This window comes from Gymnoscopelus braueri, assembly GCF_963280865.1.
Source record: "Gymnoscopelus braueri genome assembly, chromosome: 5".
In the NCBI taxonomy this organism is placed as follows: domain Eukaryota; kingdom Metazoa; phylum Chordata; class Actinopteri; order Myctophiformes; family Myctophidae; genus Gymnoscopelus; species Gymnoscopelus braueri.
Window position 1 is genome coordinate 31,629,362 of NC_137606.1, and position 26,177 is coordinate 31,655,538.

At 40.1% G+C, this 26,177-nt stretch overlaps 2 protein-coding genes across 4 annotated transcripts; both read right to left on the minus strand.

Moving 5' to 3' along the window:
• Nucleotides 1-4,890: 4,890 nt before the first annotated feature.
• Nucleotides 4,891-13,266, minus strand: fhdc4 (FH2 domain containing 4). Its single transcript, XM_080428369.1, has 12 exons — nucleotides 13,108-13,266; nucleotides 11,969-12,377; nucleotides 10,836-10,897; nucleotides 10,024-10,126; nucleotides 9,810-9,895; nucleotides 9,608-9,708; nucleotides 9,447-9,517; nucleotides 9,238-9,345; nucleotides 9,054-9,124; nucleotides 8,845-8,962; nucleotides 8,575-8,739; nucleotides 4,891-8,486 (listed from the first exon to the last, which is right to left on the minus strand). Exons 2-12 carry the CDS (start codon nucleotides 12,320-12,322, stop codon nucleotides 7,302-7,304), a joined length of 2,424 nt encoding a protein of 807 aa, XP_080284495.1. The 5' UTR covers nucleotides 12,323-12,377; nucleotides 13,108-13,266; the 3' UTR covers nucleotides 4,891-7,301.
• Nucleotides 13,267-15,650: 2,384 nt separating this feature from the next.
• LOC308086137 (arfaptin-2-like) lies at nucleotides 15,651-25,182 on the minus strand. Of its 3 annotated transcripts, none has more exons than XM_080429549.1 (10): nucleotides 24,689-25,182; nucleotides 23,442-23,474; nucleotides 22,137-22,245; nucleotides 21,744-21,806; nucleotides 21,022-21,093; nucleotides 20,758-20,870; nucleotides 17,951-18,172; nucleotides 17,685-17,842; nucleotides 17,380-17,554; nucleotides 15,651-16,992 (listed from the first exon to the last, which is right to left on the minus strand). In XM_080429549.1, the coding sequence occupies exons 1-10, from the start codon at nucleotides 24,788-24,790 to the stop codon at nucleotides 16,837-16,839; spliced, it is 1,203 nt and encodes a 400-aa protein (XP_080285675.1). In that variant the 5' UTR covers nucleotides 24,791-25,182; the 3' UTR covers nucleotides 15,651-16,836. The 3 variants fall into 3 exon arrangements, with proteins under 3 accessions (XP_080285675.1, XP_080285677.1, XP_080285676.1); XM_080429551.1 differs by having other exon boundaries at nucleotides 22,112-22,245; nucleotides 24,689-24,796; XM_080429550.1 differs by lacking the exon at nucleotides 21,744-21,806.
• Between the last annotated feature and the right edge of the window lie 995 nt (nucleotides 25,183-26,177).

Consider the following 26,177-nt stretch of genomic DNA (forward strand, 5'->3'; position numbering starts at 1 on the left):
AGAAGGGAAAAGAGGCTATGTGGGGAGTGGCATGCATACAGACTAGCACAGTGTTGGTTTGGATAGCTAGTGGGAGGAGTTTATGTGGCCAATGGCAGAAGGAGGGGGGCAGGGAATATGCAGAACGGATGGAACCTTATGAGCAGAGAGAGCAATATAGTCGGTCTGGTGCAATGGGGCTTGGCCTCCTCCTGTACCACCCATTTCCCATAAAAGGACAATGGATGCTTTCTGTTGCCTTTGGGGTTACTTAAACCCCATATGGGTAACCGGAGTCCCTCAGGGCTCAATACTAGTATAGCCCTGAGGGGGTTATATAGCTGATCGACAAGCTCACAATGCTAAGCAACCCGTAGAAAAAGAAAAATAGGCAATAATCACTGGCTGTATCAAACAATTATACCTACTACAATCATTATCATATTGTATCTTCTTGGGGTTGGGTTAATAAAACAACAATGTCCTGTTTTTTGTTTTGTTTATGTACTTACAGTATGAAAATGTAATGTATTATTACCATGGAATTCTTGGCAGGGAAATGAGAGGTTATGGAGGAGGAAGAGAAAGACTTTGGTATGTAAACAGTGGGAGAGTCCAGCTAAGATGTACACTTGGTTTACAAAGAGTGATACAATTGGGTGGGGTTACAGTAGGTAATGGTATGGATGTTAGTGGTTGGGACAATTGAACATGCAGGCCCTCTGGAATTAAACCTCTTAACGCCTATTAAAAAAAACGAATAAAAATAGCGTATCTACAAGCGCACAACACGTAGCATGGTCCATCTGTTGAGAGCTTGACAGATCTTTTTGAACATTCTTGGACATTTTCTACATTTTTGGACAAAGAATAAAGACTTTCACCATGCCCAACATAGGGACGCCAGGGTGAAAGAAGATTTCAACCAATGATTTTGGTGGCCTAACCATTCCTTTGTTTTCCGGATTCAGCATCCAAGGTGTTGCATTAGCAGTTTTTGGCACGAACAGAGAGTTTGCATAATAATAGTATGTGTATAGGCTTTGGACGGGGAGACACGAGGAGACTGGAATAAATTAAGAGATGGTGGAGATGAGCAATACTGTGGCAGCATTATGATGTATGATGGTGCTAGTGGAGGGAGGGAGGTAGGGAGGGGGCATAGACTGTCGTCTCAGGGTTTTATTGTGAGACATGTGGTTGCCATGGAGACTGCATCCAACGTAGTTTAACCAAGAAGGCGGGGACAGTCTGGTTTCTCAGTAGCAGCAAGAAGGTCAGACATATAGTAGGTAACTCTTTATATAAGCCCGTCATTGCACCATTATAAAACCCATGTAAAAAAAAAAAATATTGAAATATTTGTAGTGTATTTTAAAATGAGGGTGTAAGTGGAATTTTCTGCCCTGTGTATATATATTGTATTCAATACATTTTATTTAAGGCTGTCCCCCCAACTTCTCAGCATTTGTACCTTTTTTGGGGGTTGTGGTCGTGGGGGAGGGTTACAATTTTTTACAGCTCTTAGTATGGTAGGGTAGGGTAGGTCACGTGCACGCTGCAGTTTTTGTTCTTTATAGTCAATTTAACTGCTCTGTGAACAGTCATGTTAACCACTTAAACCCTATTATGCTTTGTTGACCAGGGTTCCCCAGGGGTCTGGATTTGGCAACCTGCTTTTTTCCTCCTCTACACCACAAGTCTTGGCTGCTAAATCTCATCACTGAAAGTAGCATATGTACAAGCAAGTATGATAACATGTTTTAGTCCAGGATGCCGTTAAATGTGTTAATCATTCATTAGGCTGATGTAACGATGCCCGTTGGGAGGGCATGCCCCTCCGGTTTTGCAATGCCCATTGTACCTGTTGTCAGAGTAGCCTTCCCGTTAAAAGAGTAACTGTTGTAAGTTAGCACGCACAGTACGGTACCACACTTACTTAGTGCAGTACCTTCTATCATAGTACCTGAGGCCAGTCTATTAAGTCAGCACTGTGACATATTGATTACATTAGGAATATCCAAATATGGGCATCAAAGGGACACAGACAGACAGACAGACAGAGATGCCCATATTTGGGAATAGCTGGGAGGGATTTTTGGTATGGTGTTAGGTATAGGCATAAGGTTCACTCCAATATTAAATGGGTATAGGTATATATACTAAATAATTGATAGAAAATATTTGTCAATGGATTCTGTTACTATTGGGCATGCTAGAAAGCATACTAAAATTTTTGGAAAATCTAACATAATTTTCAAGATTGTGTCAAGATGGAGCTTAAAATTGCTTTAAGCTGGGAGGGAATATGTAAAAAATCATAAAAATTTTGCAATTGGTAACTAGTTTTAGATTTTTTTGGCATGGTGTTAGGTATGGGTATAAGGTCTTCAAAAAACATTGCAAACGAGTTGGGTTGGCCCCCTAGTGGTCGGTTTGTAATAATTTCAATATTAGATAGGTCAGCATATGGTTGAAACCCCAAATAATTGATAGAAAATATTTTTCAATGGACTGTTACTATTGGGCGTGCTAAATAGCATACAAAACATTTAGGAAAATCTAACTTCTGGAAAGGCATAATTTTTAACTAGAACAAAAAAAATACTTGTTTTTTTCTTGCCCTGAACTGTGAACCACCGTGGGCGTGTCAATATTCTACAGGTTGGAAGATGCACATGCGATATAAACAATGGCAAAAGCTAGCGAAGAAAAAAAGACAGTGCAGTCAGTGATCTATTTAGTTTGATAGTTACATGTAACTATGTCTTTGTTTCGCAACATGCAAGATTCATCTTACTTCCACTGGTGTAAAGTCCACACTATCCAGCTTCATAATATCCACTTTAGATATTCTTTACACACACGTATATCCATTCATAACGGATTGACAGCCTTAAAAAATATTGTTTCCATTAAAAAAAAAAAAACTCTAACTGCCATTGATGATTGAATTTCCCCCGTGAAATAAATAAAGGTCCATCATCATAGCCTGACACTCAGCCAGAATTCATTTCGTTTCACTCCATTAGAACATATTTCTTTTAATGACCATGGCTAGCGATTAAGGGGCTGGAGCCAGGCTACTATCATCAGGCTGTTAAGTTTAAACATCAACACCCTCCGTTCATGACGTATCCTTGATTACAATGGTTCTGCTTACAACTGGTGGAAAGCACAAGGTTCCAAGAACAGAACCGGTTCTAGGACCAAAGTTCTTTTTGTGGAAAAAGGGCCTGACTGATACATCTTGATCACGTGATGTGTACTGATTTGCACGTGTTTTGGAAATCTGTTGAGTAGTAGCAAAAAGCGTTTTGAAGAAAACGCACAATATTGGAAAATCTCCACCCTTGAGGCGAGTTGCGTCAAGATCCAAAGAATCCAGGGGCAATTTATTGTTATTGTATGACCTACGCATGGTTCAAGAGTTATCAGCAAAAAGGTGAAGCGGCCTGTTAGCACCACACGAGGTCTGGCCGAATTGAAAAAGTTGGCATGGAGGTTCTTCCTCTGCATACTAGGAGTGTACGTGCAAAGTTTAGCGGTAATTGATCCAGTGGTGCCAGAGATTAGCTGTTCACAGACACACGGGCGAAAACATAATCTCAGTCTCCTGGCCGTTCTGGCCTGACGGGATGATGACAAGATCTGACCCCAAGTTGCAACACAAAGCACTAGAAGTTAGAATTCCGCCGCGATGACTCCCTCCCCAGGAGGGCATGGCTGTGTTCTATGGCTGTAATATGTACCCAGAATGTTTGCAATATCACAGCCATTCTAGAGCTACAGTGGTGGTAGGCAGCACTGATCTCAACTGCCTAATACTGTGTAGATAGATAGACCTTTATGCGTTCGTGTTAATCCTACACTGGTGTCTGGGCCTGATTGGTTGAGGCAGGGGGTAGCTGCCTGGCAGTGCCACTAGCAGTATAGCAGGGGGTACATCCAGGGGGCTGTGACCTTTTCATTACAATGAACCTCCAGGTGGGTCTACCATTATACGCTCTGCACGACTTCACTTGTGATTGCCAGCCTTCATTTTGTCATGCAAGCTTGCAATGCTTCAGTTTTGCTGACATACAGGCTGCCTTTGTAACACTGACCCAGTTAAGACAAACACAATAGTTGAACCAAATACGGTCCTGTCCTGAAACCATACAGCGGCCATCTGTATTTTTGTGATGTATTTGTAGGACAGCTGCAGAGGGAGCCAGGAGGGAAAACAAAGAAATAATGCTTATAAATTAGCATTGTGATTAACTTCAGGGGGTTCACATCTGTGACCTTTATTTTCACAAATTGTTGTTCGTTTTCACCAAAATGTGTTTGATTTACTTACCAGTGCTCCTCCTGTGCTCTACCTCTAATGTAACAGGCTGTTTAGGGGTCGTTTAGTATTAATTTAGCATGAAAAAAAGGAAAAAAGTATTAACTTAGCATGAATTTCAGTCACTGCCTGCCAATGGATCACTCCCTCTTTAGAAAGACAATGCAACATTTTTACAGCGTAGACCCGAAAGGGCTTGTCATAGAGCTTTTTTCTGTGAATGTGTACCTAATATCCAATCTCAGCGTATGCATACACGCCCCCCAAGGAAACTAGACCAATCACAGTGAACTACGCAGCTCAGCTGACTCGTCTACACCAATCATAGTCCCCACAAACGTAGGCATTGTGGGTGATGGCAGATTTAACCAGTCACACCTGGCTTATGTCAAACTAATTAGACTCTGAGCTGGGTGTGATGACATACCTGCTCTTGGGCATGGTAGGCGTCAGGCGATTTGTCCTCAAAACAATAAACAATTCAAAAAGCCACTGATGCACCAGGTAGTGAATCTTACCCAGGTCAGGGTTTTAAAAGAGTCCAATGTCCAGGCAGAATTAACAGGTTTTGCAGTGTTTTATTCCATTTCAGCTTTTACATGAAAATCAGCATTATGTTGTTCTGCTTCTGGTCTGACCCTGAGTCTGGTAAAAACTTAAATAAATTCACCTGTGCACCCTAATTGCCCAATACCTTCAAAATAAAATCTGATAAAAGCTGACAAAATAAATTTAGCTGCAACACAAAATTAACTGAAGTAATACTGTTGTAATCAAACTAATTCTACAAAACAAATCAAATAAAGACAATAAATGTGAAATAATACAAACAGTGAATAGCTCCAACAGGCAGCATAGCAATTGAGCTAATTTATGCACACAGGCTGATCAGCCATCCATCCCCACACATAAGAATCAGAGTTTAGCCTGTCTGCATTGGGATCTTAAAACTATAGTGATTATACTGCATTGCAAGCAGATGAATGTCGGTTTCAACCTACTGTTGTCTAAAGAACTGTTTTCAATTTTTAAGATTATAGGCCAACACTTATTTTAACACCTAATACCTTGCTAAACATACAGATTGCACAGGGAAGCCATGCCGTTATTATACCATCAGAACAGCGATGCTAGGATCCTGACGAGAGTGCGAAAATACGAGCACATCACCCCCATTCTCGTCCGCACTATGGGAGACCGAGCATTCTATGCAGCTGCCCCCCGGCTGTGGAACTCACTCCCAGACCATCTCCCAGGACCATCTCAGAGCTCCACAATCTGTGAACACTTTTAAGAGAGCACTAAAAACCTACCATTTTAACAAAGCATTTGGTTAGCTTTTTAAGCCGGTTTAATAACCCTGCCTCTCCATTTTAAACATGTTTTTAACCTGTTTTAGACTTTTTGATTATCTTGCAAATGGTTATCTTTATCTTGTTCTATTATGTACTGTAGCACTTTGAGGTTTGTTTCATATGTAAAGTGCAATACAAATACAATTTATTATTATTATTATTATTATTATTATTATTATTATTATTATTATCTTGCTGACAGCCAACAACAGCACACTCAAAATAACATACAAAATACAAAAGTACATTATGAATAACTCCTTTGGACCTAATAGTTAGCCGATCTACAAGCTCACAATGCGACACATCGTGACACACAATTGTGACCGATTTAAATGACCAAACCTGCCTACTGATGATGATGTCACTGGTAGACAGGTTTCTGAACTGTCCACAGTCATCCTCTGAGACACAGAGTGAGTCGACAGAAATGGTGGTGGTCTTATGAGCAATAGACCAATTAAATGATGAAGATAGGATCAAAATGTTCTAAAGTCTACCTTTTGAAAATTAATAGTCCAGACTCCCTAGTAGTCTGAGATCACAATGAAGGGAAATTCCAAATGGCTTGTTCAGACTGTTATTTCATCACAATTGCAAATTGCAAGTACTAGTACTGCTTCATACTTTTTTATCACATACCCAGCCTTTATTTTCATGGATGCTACGGCAGTAGCTGACCAAATGGAAGGAACATGTCAAACGGCCAAACACAGTTGCTCTGCCGGTGGTGTGGTAGAATTCATGGCTGAGGAGACACTGGAGTATATACTGTATGTGGGTGCAAAGGAACCAAAACGCAGAGCAGAAAACAGCATAGCACTGAATAGCTGTATCAAAAAGGACAAGACATATAGCTCACATAGACCCTCTCATATATAGTTGGCCTCTTGCAGATCCATGCTGTAATAAGGCTATTGGAATGAGATAAACGCCTGTCTCTGGGATGCCTCGGAGATAGGCTACCGCGGACTGATACATATGATCATTTTGGGCATCAATGATAAGTGATAATCTACATTTACAGCACTTAAATGACATCTCTTCGAGAGTAAACCCAAGGCCAGACAAATATTGCTTACCATAAATACACCTCTTGTAAATGTAATGGTGCGGAAATAACATTTTTAGATTTAGAGACTATTTATCAAAGTGTCAAAAATAACATCAGTCCAAGGATTTGGAATACTCTGCTGGGCAGGTAAAGTGATATTAATCCAATTATCAAATTAATTGGTATAATGCCTTGGGAACATGAAAACAGCCTTTGAGTAAAAACTAACAAACAAACAAAAAACGACTAAGCTTTCCATGAATAAACCTATACAATGGACAATAGAGGAATAACTTATTGAATACCAATGGTGATTTCTTTTTGAGCAATAGTTTCTCTGCCATCTAGTGGTATAACACAGACACTGTTTGTTTTTTCATTTACATCTGCCAAACTGTCTCACTGTCAGCCACGTTAACTTGATCAAGAATTCAAAAATGTAAAAATTAGTATATAAATAAACAATAATACTGTTATATGTGCATCCCCTCACATATGACATAAATGACATTCACTTTCTTGATTTGCTTTCTATCAAGCAGCCTATACAAAAGTCCCACTGGCCTTCTGTACAGTTTCCTTGCTACTGGGGTTGTTTGCTCTTTTCCCCAAGGCGTCTGAAAAAGTTTAAGAATCCATTTGAATCAGCCTTAAACCATGTGTACTTAGGGGGTAGTGTCTGGCTTTTAGTCTGATTGTCAGATGGAGGCTCTGTTGTTATTCCCTCTTGGTCTTCATCAAGCACATCTGTTAAAGAAGAATTTGTCTTGTCTTCCTGTCCAGGAATGGATTTCTGGCTCGGAATGGCAGATGTTTCAGAGCCGTGAGAGTGGTCAGTCAAACCTAACTTGTGTTTTATTGAGGAATACAAAGTGACATCCTCTGATTTCATCTTCCCTATATCTTTTAAAGTTGGGTTTTGACGTCTGCATGGAGCTGGAACCCACAGGTTATCTTCCTCTTCCTCACTCACAGGGTCTTTAGGAAGGACACAGAGAGTATGGCGGCGGCTGATGGTAGTCTTAGAGGAGAGCTGAAGATGGTCTCCAGTCGAGTCCTCGCTACTTGCCTCTCCGAGGTCAATGGTGGGTTGGTGAGGTGAGGTGCTAAGTGCACTGTGAGATTTCTGATTATCCAAACTGTGATCCCCAGAGGAGATACTGCTTCGGCTGTTCTGATAATGCAAAACTTTCTTAGATGCCTCACGCAACTTTTGGACCTCTTCCTTATTATTGTCCTCTGGTTCTTCTTCTTTGGCGTCCTCAATAGTCGCAGAGAAGGGTCTTCCTGAGGATGAACTGCTGCCGGTCCTCTTGGTTGTGTAGACATTGAGGTTTTCTTTACTGTGTGTTTTCAACTTCTCAGCACCTGGAACACAGTCTTTTACCTCACTTTCATTGTTGTGGATCTCAGCATCTTGTACAGAGTTCTCGGTCAGGGCCCCAGCTGAGTTCCACAGATTTTTGGCCCCCTCCGAGCGACTCCTATGGTGATCTCCAGTGTGGAGGTTTCCATGGGAGACAATCTCTGACAGGCTGCCATTGGTGGGGCTGCTGTTGGTGGGGCTCCCATGAGCAGAGGAGGGCTCTCCTACTCTTCTGCGGGACCTGCGGCTGGTAAGGATGTTTTGTAGCATGGACTCCAGTGCTATACCCTCCATTTCCTTGTCCATTGAGGAGCAGGTGGCAGTGGACCTCCGCTTGGCAGAAAGCTGCAATCTCTCCCTGTCTCTCCTCTTCATCTCGGCTCCCTCTCGATTCTTGTTTTCCTGCGTGGAAATAATTGGAGGGTTAAGTTGTGATTATTTCAACAGGATTGTCCGCCACTCATGAAAACACAAACATGAACAGGCTAACCTGGATGGCCCGCAGAAACTTGTCACAGAAGGATTTAAAAATGGTGCAACACTCCTCCAGTTTGAACATGCTGGGGTCCTCGCAGAAGTATCCTGCCACCGAGTCACTCACTGAGTTCAGCCTCTGAAGAGAGATCTGTCTCTCCTCCAGACAGGCCTCAGCCTCCTAGATGGGATCAGTGCCAAACTATTAGGACAAAGGCCTACAGTACAATCATCATCTACACAGGTGCTGAATGTGTGGCTGAGACTGGCCAAAATAGGGCCTAACCTTTAGAAAATCCTCCATCTGTGGCTTGAGGTCTTCCTGCTTTTCTGTGGTGGTTTTGGCCTGCTGTATTTTCTTCACCTCTCTCTCAAACTCGGCTTCAATGTCATCTTTGCTTATTCTAAGGGTGTAACAGAACAAGTAAAATAATATTATATAGGCAAAAAATAAGTTAAAATGGGTGTTTTTAATAATAACTTCTTTTTTTTTACCTTGCTGCAGGACCAATGTGTTTGAGTTGCTCTGTAAACTTGAGGAGGGTCACATCAGCCTTCTGAGCTTGCTGTTGTAAATATGTAAATATTTGAAAAGGCACATTATATACAGACATCATCATAGGTACAAAAACAAAGACTACCACAATTAGATTAGGAACATTAGGTGTACTGTACTTGCCATCACAACATAATGCATGAGGTTCATGCCTGGTTTGTTTGCTTTGGTGTCGACTAATTTCAAGAGGGATGTCATTCTGAAGCCAACAGCACTTCCTGCATATCCACCCTATAATCAAACAAATAGAAAAACAAAAGATGAACAAAGTGATAAAAAAAATAAACACTGAGACTTAAAAGTATAATCTCAAAATGACATCAAACACTCACAGCATTTATGTAATTTCCTGTTTTCAGTACCAGTCGAATAACAGAGTGGACTCCATCACACTCCAGCAGCTCTATGAAGACATAAACATTGTGAATAATCGACAGTCCAAGTGGATTATTAGCGCTGTTATTATGTATTACAAATATAGAATAAGCAATACCTTTGCCAGCAGTGGTCAAAATGCTTATGGATTTATGCATTTCTTCCATGAGGGGGAAGAATTCCTCTTTGAGCACTAAGCTGTTGAGACGCTCTTCATAGCTAACAGACATAAGAGAGATAAAGTTTTCCCACTGTTAATGAAACAACAGACGCACAACACTTATGTAAAGCCCAAAAAACTGTTCGTTTCATTAGCTCACCTGGGAATCTTGACCAGCATCAGCATAAATAGATCTGCTTCAGGAAGAGCTGACTTGTTGCCATTAAACTCGACCAGCTGTTTCACCTGTATCCAAAAAAAATAAAGACAGTATTATATTGAGATTCTGTTTTATCAATTCAGTTTTCAGCAACAAGTAAACATTTCATGACAAAGCAGACATACAGTAGTATGAAAACATCGAACACTAGTACCTCTCCTTCTTCTGGCAACAGCTTGCACAGTTCCCTCAGTTTCCCTGTACCAAATTTAAGGCTGTTTCCTAAATTAATGTCTTCAATCATATCACTCACAGACCTGTGCAGGGAGACGGAGAGACAGATATAGATACATTTATTAGATACTAGCAAATTCACTTATTACCACTTACAGTAGTGGCTATTTTTCTGTATAACCCTGGCTTTATTTTAGCTGGGGGACCTTTTATCTGCAGTGTGCACTTCCTAATGTAAAACTCTGACTTCCTGTTATTTAGACTGCAACAACACGCCACTACCTGCTGAGACCTGAGAGTGTAAATAGCAACACATTTTTTCCAACACTTAGAGGCACAAACAATACTACTATAACACTATTATGAGAATACACACAACATCCTACAATTGAACGTGTCATTATTACTACTAGTATGTTCAGATTTCTTGTGTGTAGTAGTTGTGTATTATATTAATATGTATGAGGACAGCATACCAGACATGAGAAATATATAAATGTATATACATATATAATACTGTAATAATATGTCAGATATGTTGCCATTGCCAAATAACAGTAACAGAAGTCATGTTTTCATTTCTCAATAGTTGATCTGTGTCCCAGCTTAGGGAGGGATGACCTGTTCTTGCAGTGTAGTTAGGCTATGTGGATTTGGCCTGTTAAGACATGCCAATGAGAGATCTTTAACTGTACGACAAATACTGTGAATGAAGCTGTGCGCCTGATTCAGTGTTATAAACTTGAAGTGCAAAACAATACATACATTGATAGTTCTGCCACACTGACTCACCTCTTGAACTGTTTTAGGAAAATTCCAACATTCATGCTCCTCTTTGAACTGAGAATGGTAACCTTAAAGACACAAAGGCAGAAAATCAACTTGTCAGTAGCAGCTGATGAGATAAAGATTCTATTGGCTTGATCATCATCTTGTATATTACCTACAAGTACCTCATACTTTTAAGCAGACAAATATTCCGGATATTATATTATACAATATTATTGGATACTTTGCAATTGATTTTATTGCAGTAATTGGGCCAAAGTGGAACTATTACTGTTACAGCACACTGTAATTTAACACATTTTTACACTCTCGGTTAAATTGTCACTCAGGATTTTCTAGTGCAATGATGTTTATTGAGATAGCCTACATAGTAGTACTTCAAAAGGAGTACATAGGTCAAACAGATTCCATCCCACTAAAGTCAAACAGATTCCATCCTACTTTCAGTATCACTATTGACCTACAGTATAATGACAGAGAAGTTTCACTACTGAAAGCTACAAATACATTACATATGTAATGACTTTAGCCTCTCAGAAAAAAACATTGCCTTTAGACAGAATGGAAGGCAGCTTATTGTATAGCTTGCATACAGAATACAGAATAATACAGTATGACGAACGCTTTCCCTTGGCAAACAGATATGAAGAATAATAAGACTCCACCCTTTATTGTGTGATTCTAAAATACCATGTTCCTGGGGAAGCATCTAAGAGGAACTACAGATCTAGGAGTGAACCTATTAACCCATTACTTCCACATCATTACTTGTTTAAAAAGATATATACCGGTAGTATGTAGAGACATTTTAGGCCAAAGAGTTTCACTTTAAACACACTACCAGGAATTGTAATCAATAGGCTTTAGGGTGATAGTGGTTTAATGAGTAAGCCAAAGGAGGCTATCCATGGCCAAAATCTTACATAGCTGAGATTGCTGTGATTGCTTGTTGCAATGTTTTAGTCTTGGGGAAACTGCCACTAGGAATGCTTAGCGTTAAACAGCATACGTTAAGAAATAAGGTCCAACAGACTACATTACTGTACTCAACAGTGAGTGAGTCAAACAGTTTCTCCTGAATAAATAAGAAGGTGTTATTGCTTTGGTAGAATATTCTTATCATAGCAAAGACTCACCACTTCAAGTCCTCCTGAGCTTGATGTCGGCAGGCCCCGCAGGCTCTGGCGGTGTTGGGCCTTATTGTGAGGCTGTCCCTGTCCCGGCTGGCTGTGGCTGAACAGTTCCGTCATGTGGTCAGTGTCCAGCTGATATTCCTGTAGAGTCTTCGGGGCTGTCCAGATGTTGTGCTTTGCCATTACAATGTGTTTAGGAATGGTGTCCCAGTTGAAGTTCCTCATCTTTGAGCCGCGGCGTTCTGACCTGGACAGGCATACTTGGCCAGTGGCCGGTGGTGGTGCTGGTGCTGGTGGTGGTGGAGGAGGAGGTGGGGGAGGTGGAGGGGGAGGTGGTGGGGGAACACCTGAATGCATCTTCTTGTGAAGCTGTCACTTCGTATGAGAAGTTATCATGGCCTGAGGCACACAGCTGTGAGGGATTGAGACATGTAAAATAGTAAATTATTGTCAGTCAAATAAAGAGTTGTGATGAATAAAGGCGTATACAGCCAGAACTAAACATTTAGTTGATCAAACAAACTCCCAGAAAACTGCAGGTCTGCTAGAACTCTAAATTATTTTAAATGAAACATAAAGACCTTTCTGTTTGCCTCTGCCTTTTACTGAGTTTTTTTATAATGTATTTTGCACTATACTTTTATTCGTATTTTTCAGTTTCATTTTATTTTCTGTGTCTTAAAGGTGATGTAAGTGATATTGTTTTGTTTCCCTCTCTCTCTACAGCTCTTTTTAGAAAAAAATATAATACATTTTTCAGGTCGGAATACCAATTTGATCCAAATAGGGTTAGGGTTATAGGCTACAGGATAGGCTACACTACAGGATAAACAAGTGAAATTCAACATTGGGGAGGAAAGAGATGACAAACTTGGAACTGGGACATTATAACATTGAAGCTTTTATAAAAAATAAAATTTCTAACCAAAAATATCATCACCACCTGTCTCAATGTACAGCCCTTTGAATTGTATATCGTTCATTGTCGTTCATATGTAAAATGCTTGTCTTTAAGGCAAGGCAACATTCTTCTAAATAAAGTGGATACAAATTATCTTGGGTAGCCTATTGGCAACATGTAGCAGCATATTGTTGCGCTATTGTCATTTCGGACTCGGATCAGAAGAACAAAATCATCTTACCTTTTGCCTCGGCTAATTATAGTGGCTCGACGTCTCTAGGCCTAATTTCTGCAAATTGAATTCACGTCCACGGTCCTTAGTTCTGTCCTCGTGTGGAACTTTAACACGAGCTAGATGACACTTTCAGCCCGTACGGGAGAAGAGAAGTGTGTTGAAATGTTCACCTGTGTAGACAGTCTGTACACGACACGCCCAGCAGTGGAGTCATTGATGGTCCACCTTCTCTGCAGGGTTGGGTAGAATGGGTACCACTACACTACACTACACTCCATACGCGTCCAGACTCGTTCTTATACAGCTCAGTGGTCCAGACAAGTTGCACCTTGTCATTTCCTCATTTCACTAGCCACGTCAATGTGTTTACTTTGACGTAATTGATTTTTTGGGGGATAGTTTCTCTTGAAAGTATGGTCTGCTGTAGCCATGGATCACACCTCCCACCCTAATGGTTTAGAGGTGTATTGCACTCTGATATGTTATTACTCTATGAGAAAATGGCCACCAATCGGATTAAAATACTTTTCATTGAACAATACGGAAGATACGGGTACTTCCGATAGCCCGTACAGAATTGTAACATCCGTGGCCATGGCGTAGGCACTTTATATTTGAAATCTGAACTTTTATGTAGATGTACGGACCAAAAAAAAGAAAAGTGCAAACACCAGGTTGAAGTTTAGTCATGATTGTCATGTAAAAGATGACAACGTTGGACACGTTTCAGGGCTACTGTAGGTCATAGCAGGTCTGCTGTATGCCTATTCTGTTTCAGTAATAGACTATTAATACAGTAAATCTACTCTAGGCCAGTGGTTCTCAAACATTTTAATTTCAAGGACCCCTATAATTCTCAGAGTTACAGACCTGTAACCGAGGGTACCTGCATGGACCCCACTTGAGAACCACTGATCTACAGGCTAGGTGATATATAACAGCCAGTTATTCTTTTACTCATTGCCTTTATTGTATAACCTTAATTGTTCTAAATTTTCTTCTTGGGATCCTCAATCATGGTCATTGGTGAGAAACAACAAAGTAGGCTAATCTATATAATGTAATGACAATGACATAACAGATGTTATGTGAACCAACCACGAGTAATTTCTTGCAAGAGAAAAAAACCTGTCAGACTAAGCATGAGGGTGTCTGATAAAGTGACACAATCAGTCACAAATCAAACAGATCATTTCACTGTCGGAAAAAGGATGACTGATAATAATGATAATGCAATCAGCTTCGTTCTTTCACAAAACATTTCAGGAAAGTAACAATTTCTTCTCAGTAGACCAACATCACAAAATTGTAGTGGGACAGACAAGTGAAATAATTGCCCAAAGAAAGGGATAGAGACAATAAAAAAAATCTCTGTCTTGTTTTTTTCATCTGATATGGAGATGATTATTTGACCTGAGAATAGCCCTATTTGGAGAGGATTAACTTTACTGGGGAGAGAAGGATAAAGTAGGCACATCTATGATTGTAGTCCTGTATAAAATAACTGTTGGTAACTTTGAAAAGCTGTGTAAGGCTAGGCAAATAAAAATCCTGTCATTCTTTAATCTATGGCCATTTGCCTTGCCTTTAGTCAGAATTAACACCCCTACTCTAACTTGTTTTGTTTGTTTGTTTTTTGGGTGGGTGGGTGAGGGGGGGGGGGCTGGGGTTTTATCAGCTCAAATAAGGCATAGAAGGAAGTTACATAATGTCACAGATATACGCAAATCTGCACGTACAGTATCTAAATGTAAAGAATGTATCACTATTGCAAAGATTAGGGTGATTTTAGAAGCGGAAATAACGGCAGTTCAATACTGGATGACTCAACATGACACTTCTGAACACAGAATGTGTGTGCACCACTTACCATGAAGTCATTAAATCATTGTTATGTCTTAACTATCCTGTTTTCTTCCAGATAAAAATTGCAAACCTTTATAGTTTTTGCTTTCTTCCAAGGAGGACAGGAAGTTGTTTTAGTACAATGCAACTGACCCAACTTACCACATTGCAATCTCACTATTGCATTGCGATGTTGACGCGGACACAATATTGTGCAGCAGCCCTACTTCCATCCCAAGCTGAGTCCCTACCTCAGCATCAAATAAACAAAACATTAGAAGGGGGTGGGGGCATCACCACCCCACAGGGTATAGCACCCTACTGTACATACAACAGAGTTGTATTGTTTCAAGACCAATTTCATGTGTAGCAAAGTTGTACATCCAATGTACATTAGTCATGTTTGTGATTGCTAATCCTGTGCACATTGATTCTTACCCTCAATACTTGTCACACGATGCCCAAAACATTCCCTCCAAATAGGGCTAAAGATGAAACAACAAAGTATGGTTCTACGCACAGCTGCATCAGTTATATCTCCAATACAAACTTTTCGTGAAAAAGGGGGGAAAAGTCTTCATTACTATTGAATGTACTGTATAATGTACAGTATAGGGCTTTATAAAATCTTGTACCAGTTATTTAAAATGGGTAAAGCAGCAGTAATTTGATGATTGAGAAATAACAACTCCTGAAAGACATGATCAGCTGTAATATCATGTATATAATGAATGGTTAAGTTCACATTACATACTGTAGAGAAAAGTACATAGTATATATTTATTATACATCATATACATACATACATCATCGGTGGAAGCCTGCTGTTGTATGCTGCATGGACATTTTAATTAAGAAGGATATAACTGTACTGTAATCTTGGTCAGAAATGCAGAACACATGGCAAACAACAGTAACTATGAAAGGAACTATGAGACATGTAACAAACTATGTTACAGTACAAAGGGATAGACAAATAAATAACCCAAAATAAAAGAAATATGTAGTTGTACAGTCTGTCCTCAAACAGATACTGAAATGTGTACGTAACATTCAGTTTCCCCATCCACCATTAATTAATGTACTATCACTTAGCAGATGTGTAAATGTCATGCCTTTTCAGTTTAGGACCTCTGCTGTAGAAAAACCTCACAATATAAATTAAACAAGATATGCTTAATTTATATGCCAACTTTTTTTATTTGAGGTCTGACATTATGTGGCAGCTAAACATGAGTTTGGGGGTTTCATGAGGCTTTAAAAGGCAATGTAATTATTATGTCTGTAAACACTGGTATACAACAGGCCTACAGTTGTAATGGGTTAGAAAGTTTAAAAAATAATATTTTCTATCTACAATTCAAACCTCTTTCATGTTTGAAGATTAGATAGTCAAATGAATTCTGGATTGTATCTTTAAGTTAGAGAGAATTACCCCTCTAAGCTTGTAAACAGTAAACTGACCATCCAGGTGACAATGCCCTGACATGTTAAAGATAATGTTTTAAACCACAACATTAAAAAGAAATAATAAATGCATGTGCAAAGTTGCCCAGGGATTTCTCCACAATAGAATATTTTACATAAATAACAGGTGATATACAGTACATGTAAATAATTGTGCTACAGTACCTAAAATGAATAACAAACATGATTTTGTGGGAAAACAAATCCTAAATACAGGTTACACTGTAGCTGAACCATCATATGAAAAATGTGTGACATTGAAAAACACAACAAATTGAGCTCTAGTGTTTCCCCTTATCACTTGCCTTTCCTGATCCTACAGTATAGTTCTGGTTGAATGCCACCTAATCATCTACTGCTACTGTGCAATGGCCAGTTCCTCACTGAACCTTTATGTCTCAAACAGCTGAACCATGAGTACCCTTATTGTTCCTCCAGCCAGGATGGCTTGTCTGAACCTGGTGGTTTTAACTTGACATTGAACTGTATAAGAGTTTGTTCCAATTGCTGCTGGTTGCCAGCAAAGTAAGCTGAGATAGCATTATGGAAGAGAAGCAGTTGTTTGTGCATCACTTTCACCTAGAGGACAAAATGAAATGCAAGAGAACAAACAAATGTTAAAAACAGTGTGCAAGAACCTAGCGCAGCATACTAACAAGTTATTTTCTATCTGCTCTCTGATCATCTTTACTCTTATCAATCTAAATGTATTGAGGGGTGTTCCCCCACATAACATGTTTCTTTGAATGGATTCATTCCATTGCTTATTTTTATATTCTAATCTACATTGTGATATAAAGAATATATTTTCTAATTATAAGTCAGTGGTCTGTCTGTTATACAGTATACCCTTTCTCTCTTGGTTACAATATATTATATGAAGCATTTCTGCATTCAAAGATAATCATTAAGATGCATTTCTTGTGTTATCTTTTTGCTATTTTAGACAATATCTTTACTACAAACCTTATTCTCCTCCAGAAATTTGAGTTTGATGGAGACATCACTACGGAGTCTTTCATATTTGTCTCTGTGGATCTGGTAATCATGTTGGGCCATGTCAATGCGCACCATGGTAGCAGCATCCCTTGGACCCAGGCTCAACTCCTCCAGATCCGCACGGTAGGCATCAAATTCAAGTCTGCATGGAGATAGAGATAAAAGCTGTCAATCATGTATTCCCTACAATTTCCAAGCATCAAAACCTATACTTGTGACTTGTCCATGTATCAGCGATCAAAATAACTGATCAAAATGTCATGCTATTTTACCTTGCATTCTCATAATGCTTGATAGTGATCAGAGTGTCCTCCATAGTTTTGTTAACCAGTGTGTTCACACTGGACACAAAGAAGTTGATGGCACCCAGCAGAGCCTCCCCATTCTTACATAACAGCTTTTGTGTTTCTGCATTGTATCCAAATTCATCCTGCCAACAAAGACAGTGGGGTTACCTGCTATGGCTGCTAACTATAATATAGTTAGCAGATATTATCTGCAGTTCATGTCAAAAGTGAACCTAAAGAAACACAATTACCTGCAGCTCTGGGGATTTCTGGCTGAGCTCTGCAAAGGTATCTCCCAAAGCCTGTTGTGTCTGCACCATGTTGTGAAAATGGTTGGTGAGTGCAATGGTCAGTCTTAGTATGTTCTCATACTTGTCCTTGGTGTCTCTCAACACTTCAATCTGAGCCTCCAGCTCCAAGTCCACTGTTCGTGAGCCTCGGCCAAAGCGCTCCGAGAACATCTGCTTGGTACACTGGAATAGGATGGATATATTATGGACAATAAAATTACAATAAACCCACTGTTATGAAACCTGATGATAATAGCTTAAAAAAATATATAGGCTAGAAGATGTCTGCTTGAGTGTGCAGTGCACTTGTCATATATAAAACTTGAATAACAATGACCACAGCCTGGAAAGGTCATGGAATTGAAAAGGCTCTGGCAGTTAGATAGGCGTCAATTACATTTGATTGATGTGAAATGTTAACGAGGTACAGAAAGACATTAAGGCTAAAATGATAACACAAAAAAGTCCTGGGGACTTGTTTCCATTGTGGTCCTATGCATTCAATTCATCAACATAGCATAAACAATTACACAATAATACATGTCATCAACAAATACAAATTATGTACAAAGGAGAAAAAGGAAAAACGACAGCAGTGAATGACACCTCCTTTCGATGGGAATTTACATTTACATCATTCATGTATCTCTAATGACATCTTCATACAGATAAGAGACAAATAATTAAATTAGCGAAAATATCCAACTGTTAGAATAAGTTCTGCCAATCTTTAAGCTCCCAGAAGATGGTGGTTTCACCACTCAAGACTCAGGGCCCTATATAGACAATCTTAGCCATGGTTCAGATGACGCTCGTCTGTCACAAGCGTCATGGAAGCACTTGTTCCATGACGTCCTGGCATTTTGGGCATGCAAAGAATCACACCTTCCTCCAGCAATGTCTCCTCATTCATGCTCTAAGACACATCCGTGATATCTTTCTTGACATTAACTTAATACCGGTAATCATTTCTCATTATCAGTTCTTTATTTAAACCACGTATTAAAGCATGGCATAGCCGCTGTGTACTGTGTGTCTTGCATCAGAGTTCCAAAATGTTTATTGACGATGTTACTGCTGTCATTGAGCAGAGACAGATAAAGCATGGAAGGAGGCTATTGATTCATGAAATAAACAGCTTATTTCAGCTCTCTCCCCCTCTCTCTTTCCTCATGGTTGCCAAAGACGCACAGAGATAATTTAAATAGATTTTTGTGTTATTCTTTTCGCATAACGTTTGACTATACTTCCTGTACAGTTAATAATCATGTTAATAAAGTATTCAATCAATCAATCAGAGCAGGTCTAAAGCGCAATCGCTTTTTGACTCTTACTGCATCTCTGTGAGTAACCTAGCATTGCACCAGACCACACCTCATTTAAGAACAACACGCCGGAGGGGGGTTTAGAAGGGCATGAATGTCCCCCCACTATTGGGGGGACACTATTGTGATCGACTGGTCTATTTATTTATTTATTTTCCCGACCGGCGCTGGTCTAGTGGTCTAGCACCCCACCGTTCCCACTGTATTGCGCTGCGTCATTGTGTATTGGCTGCATGCTTGCCTCTCGCCGCAATGACCGTTCTGTTACTCATCAACTAGGTTGACTGACCAGGGATCAGATTACTGCAGCCAATTTATGGGGGAACAAAGTTGTTCCCCCTTCAGTTAAAGTGAGAGCCGAGAGCGCATGCACAAACTATACCTCTGCGGAATCAAAGTGCACCGTGGTATGTGTGATCATGGTAGGCCTGTCCCCGACTAAGGATTTGTTTAGTCGACTCTAATTGGCGACTAATTGCCAATAGTCGACTGGCAGTCGACTAATAAAAAAAAAAAAAAAAAAAATTTTAAAAAATTTTGGGGCCAAAATACATTTTATTTTAAAGGGCCAAGTCTACACAGTTTGTTTTGTCTCCAGCAGAGTTTCTAGTGTCTCTATCTCTCTCTGGAAGAGGTTGCACATGAACTCTGCAGCCGCACTGAGGCGCTCCAACACAAACAATACCAATACAAAGACGAGGAATAAGAAGAATAAAGTGGAAGTTACGTGTGGTTGCAGGTGTAGACTTGGCCAAAAAACGATTTAAAACATTTTTGGCCCTTAAAAATTATTATTATTTTTTTTTTTTTCGACTAGAGTCGACTAAGAGACACTTAGTCGACTCGGACCCCCCGCGACTAACCAGTCGACTAGTCTACTTAGTCGAGGTCAGGCCTAGATCATGGATTAGGCTACTTATTCATCGTGGTGAATGTCTCTTATAGTAGTCTGCTACAACTGACATCTCGCCTATACTGTGGTATTACAGTGTTTTAGGTTTGTTGGGTCCATTAAATAATGGGTGCCGTCCGACGGTCCGGGTGCATTTTTCTTATAATAAGAAATTATGTCGGCTACACTCGGATCTCGGAACCAATTTCAGGTTCCATTAAGGTTTGGGTCTGTCATTTTGAACCTGTGAAGTGCTATGTGTATAATATCTAATCTAATCTAATATGTTCACTATTTATTCTGACTTCCTTATTACTAAGTGATGTAGATTGAGATCCAATGTTTCATTTAGTTCTTCTAACTTTCACTATAGAGTATAAAGCTTGAATTTCACTTAAATAGAAAGTCTGAAAATTACTATAACATTTACAATCCAGAGCTATAGTGTTTGTTAGTTAATTCAATTCCGAGAAGTCCATTTGGTTGTATACTCGATCGGAGCTACACCAAAACTGACAGTGAACGCCATGACGTCACGGTCGAACCCTTACCTTGTAAGTGTTGATGCCCCATTTCTTTACGCTGTCCAACTTCTCCACTGCCACACCTCGAGAAACCTCCTCAGATGCCAAGGAGGAACTGCTAGTGCTATGGTGCATGGACCCTAGAACAACATTCAATCAAAGGCAAATTGTTACAAAGTGGATTTTCTCCTATTACAGTTTTCAAGACCACAACTTATGTTCATCCAACTGTTATTATGATTATATGATATGATGATGATAATGAGGACATGATGCTGAGCCCAATGATACCTCCTGGATGCTGGTCTGTTTGTTTGGCATTTTGGTTGGCCACAGACTGGCCCCTGGCTTTCATGCGGATGTCTGAAATAAACATGGGAATGATAGACAGTGAGGGTAAAGAGAAATGTTCTATATGAGAGAGTTTGGGGGTAAATTACACTGTTACAAAGCAGAGTACAAATGAAATTAAAAGAGGGTGTTATGTTTGTTGAAACCAGAAGATATAGACAGATATGAAGAGTGGTGAATATACTGTGGATGTAAAATAGGTTGGTGCTAAAAAGGGCTTTGAGATGATGCACCATGCAAGTTTCTCATGCAGAATGAAATAAATATGTGAATAAATAAAACTGTTAATGAAAAATGGATGTCATGGGTTAGGTTACGAATAACACAGTGGTATAATTATTAAAATGGTCACTTTATGTGCATTTTCCAGTACAAAAGAGGCCATCAATATTAAAAACATTCACAGACAACACTTAACATAACATTCTTGCAATCAGGTCAACACATCCATTATTTTGAAATCAGTGGAATTCCAAGTTGCTTGTGGCCACTGGAGAGACTTAATGTATGAGAGTTAAAGACAGAACAGGCAAAGACCGCTGACGATTCCCTTGGTCAAGCAATAGCAAACGCCTACGAAAAAAATTAAATAGAAAAGATGCAATAGGATCAGCCCAGTTAGGTTAGATTTAATAACTTGGATAGAGGCTTTTCACAGCCACCTGGTCCTGAGGCAGGGGTTCGCCTTCTGTCCAAATACTCTGGGTTGAAGTGAATTGCTGGCCCTATGGGATATGGAGGATTGTAAAAATAGTATAATATGACTGAATAGTATTAGTCCCCCCCCCCCCACCCCACACACACACACACACACACACACACACACACACACACACACACACACACACACACACACACACACACACACACACACACACACACACACACACACACACACACACACACACACACACACACACACACACACACACACACACACACACACACACACACACACACAGCTATTCACAATAGTAACAAACATCATGGAGTTGTTCTGGATGATGGAAGGTTTGAAATATGAGTTTACCAGGTTTGGGAAGAGGCGACAGTACCTTTGATGGTGCTCGTAGGAATGATGCCCCCTGCTGGCCCTCCGTAACCTCCTGAGACGATGCTGGTTTCATTCATGTTGGGCCCAGACACCATCACCTGCTGCAAGTCCTAGTGGATTAAAAAACACATTTGCAATAACAACCAGCAACTTCTCATTCCTCCTTATAATTTACTTCAGATATTATGTATCTAAAGAAATATGATGGAACTAGAAAAAGTGCTCCTCGGAGCACAGGTCTCCGCCAGGTCAGGTACGTTATTCTGGCCTCCTGGTGGCGTTATAATAGGCCAATTTGAAAAGGGTGCCAACGTGCCATTTATTCTTGCATTGACACTGCATTCATGATTTGAGGCATTTTGTTCCAAAAAATTGTTTTGCTAAATTAGACCTGCTGGTGGCGCTATAACAGGCCAATGTGAGAAGGGTGGCATTTCTTCCTCGGCTTAGTGGGAATGTGCGTGTGAAATTTCACGGATATCCCAAGCTGTGTGTATACTTTGAGACTTTTTGTTCAAAACGGACCAATCCTGCAAACTTTGGAAACCAACCTTAGGCAATGAGGATGGAATATGGGAAATCGGACAGATCCGTGTTGATCACATGACTATAGTGATACTGTGTACCGATTTGCATGACGTTTGGATTAATGGATTGGATAAAATTTGTAGGAGTAATATAAAAAAAATGGGTTTTGCACAAATCTCCTGGTGGCGCTATAACAGGCCCATGTGAAAGATTTGGGGCAGAGGTTCTGAATTGGCATCCAGGGAGTGTGTGTGCACAGTTTCGGAGCGACCGGGCCAACGGTGCCGGAGATTAGCTGGTGGCAGACGGACACACACACACACACACACGGGTCGGACACACGGGCGGACGGACAAGGGGTAAAACATACTCTCTCGCCATGCCTTCGACCTTCGGCGGAGTACATGAACAATACTGAACAGTAGTTCAGGCTAGATGTATAATGTATAGTATTGGTGACACACACACACACACACACACACACACACACACACACACACACACACACACACACACACACACACACACACACACACACACACACACACACACACACACACACACACACACACACACACACACACACACACACACACTATTAAAACTAGTTTAATGGAACTCCTTCAAATAAATATCCAGGGGATTACAATTTAAGGGATAGCCTTAATACATTTCATTATAAGGACTTATAAATCATGTAATAAAGTATGTAACGTTAACTACAGGTCCAAACCACATTTAATTATTACATTCTAATGTTGCAACCCACTTTTCCTACCTTTTCATCTAAGCTCCACTGAATCTGTGCAGCCTGTGTGAGAACAAGACACAACATGTGAAGGTCATCTAATAAAACAGTCCGTTATTATTAAACAGGGCAGGAGCCAAAATGATTCCATGCTTTTAGAATTAATGATATGGTGCAATGTAGAAACACTCTGTTACTAATAAAAGTCCGGAATTAAACATTTACTTGAGTAAAAGTACAAAAGTATTTGTATCAAAATGTACTACCAAAAGTAGTAAGTACTAACTAAGTACTCATTATGCAGAATGTCCCATTTCACAAGTTTTAACATTTATACAATGTATAAATATATTTTGAAAATAGCAGATCTACAAGATCACAATGCTTCGCATGGCAAGGCATTGTGAGCTTATAGATCGGCTATTTTCAAATGGCCTAAATGTATATAGGGCTGAAGTTGTCAGATAATTGGAGTGGAGAAAAAAAGTAGTGGAGTAGAAGTAAAAGTACTGAAAATTGGAAATACTCCAGTAAAGTAAGTACCTAAAAATTGTACTTAAGTACAGTACTTGAGTAAATGTATGTACTCAGTTACTTTACACAACTGATGATCCACAGAAATCATCATTGGTGGTGGTGGTGTGGGCCTGGGCCTACAGTATTATACAGTATGTATAACGTTAGCTTTTAATCCAATCAAGGTCAGACTGACATACATGATACTAGTGGAACATGTCGATACAAGATGCCTTCATCATATTGTCAGTTGTCAATACTCATTGAATGTGGGGCATTGCATTGGTCAGCTCTCAGCTCTGGTTCAGAGCGTCAGCGAGTTCTCTCTAACGCTCTGCCAGGCGCGCTGCTATTCTCACAGACCATTTTATTTACTCCACTGCGCCCTCTATAGATCTGGTCAATGGTCATTTATATTGACCAGGTCTGTAGAGGGCGCAGTGGAGTAAATAAAATAATTTAAAAGTCTGGCGGACATTTTATTTTCTGCCCAAAAAGTTGTATTTTACAGAGAAGGTGGGGTGCTGAGAGGCTTCCCACCCTGGAGAATACACTTCCAACAACCCAAAACTGCCTTTGTTTCGGTGAGTGGCGAAATGGTTTGGTTTATTTTTTACTATTAAGACGGAGACCTCGCACGGCAGTGGAATTTTCGGTCTATGAGCAGAGCAGCGCACCTGGCAGAGCGTTAGAGATAACCCACTAACGCTCTGGACCAGAGCTAGGCATTAAGGTGATGGAATAAGAGAAACGCCACTCACCTGCTCCAAGCTGTCATCTTCTTGCAAGGTCCCTGTATCTCCATTGATATTAATGGGGATCTCCATTGTAGCAGCCTTACTCATGATGATATTGTCTGCCATAATAATAATGACAATTTCTACAAGACGGCAAGATTAACAGCTGGCTCCAGGTTTTATTGTCGCATGGGTGACGCATGCAAGGACTTTATAGAACCCTCAGTCAACAACACGCCTAACAGCTTGTTTGGATGCTACCGATTATCTGATGGTTGCCGATGCTGATGATGTGGCTGCTACTGCTTGACAGTTAGCTACAGGCTGTAGTAGAAGCCAAAATCAAACGCGATCTTGTCTATGCAGAAATCATTTCTTGAATGCGACCGATTGATAAAGACGTGAACTTAAATGTTCTGTGTTAGATTCATGGTTGTCGCTGCGCGTTTATTATTATATCTGCTTCCATTCCTGATTTCTTCGGTGAGAAAATCTCTGCATCCTCAACTCAGTACCAGTGTTGCCAGATTGTGTGAGAGAAATAAGCAACCAGGTCTATGAAAACAAGCCCAAAAGAAACCACATAGCCACTGAGCAGTGAGCACTCTACCCTATATTGGCTATTTGAAAATATCCGATCTACAAGCTCACAATGCGTCACAATGTGACGCGTTGTGAGCTTGTAGATCTACCATTTTCAAACACAAATTTGGAGTCCCTGGCACAAAACATTTTCAGATGGGGGTGAAGGGACAAATACATTATTTTTGACATATTTTAGAACCACTGGTTCAAATAGTAATAATATTTTTGGGGAAAATACAAGCCCAAATGTAACTGCACCTTAGAAACAAGCCCCCAAAAATCGCTTATAATATACGGACATGGCAACACTACTCAGTACCTATGGTCACTTCAAAATAAAAGTTAATTCAAACGGCATAACAAGACATAACACAATGTGGGCGAATATCCAAACAAACACAAATAAATTATGATGAATAAAACGGTTCCGAGGTTTTCATTTATGTATACATTGTTATGATGGCCATAGCCCATAGTAGCTATCGGCAGGCGCAACCACAGCTCGTAAAAACATGGGTGCGGTATTATTTTGAAGGACAACATCTTTCACGTAGCTCTCATCGCTAGCCCAAGGTAAAGCTCCGTCGCAGATATACAAGCTCACACCTCGTCGTATCGCGGCTTGTTGTGACCTTGTAGATCTGCCTTTTTTTTGTAGTGCGCGACACCGTCGTCGTACGAAGAAGCAAAGCGTCACTCTTCCACGTCGTGCACTGCTGACGTAGCATTAATCCCGAAGACCCTAACTGTAGTACTTTGCATCCCCTCTAGATGTCAGTCAATACAAATGTCATTCTAAGTAGCCTACCCACAGTGTTGTAAAGTAACTAAGTATATTTACTCAAGTACTGTACTGAAGTACAATTGTGAGTTGTTTTTACTTTACTGGAACACTTCCCATTTTCAGTACTTTTACTTCTACTCCACT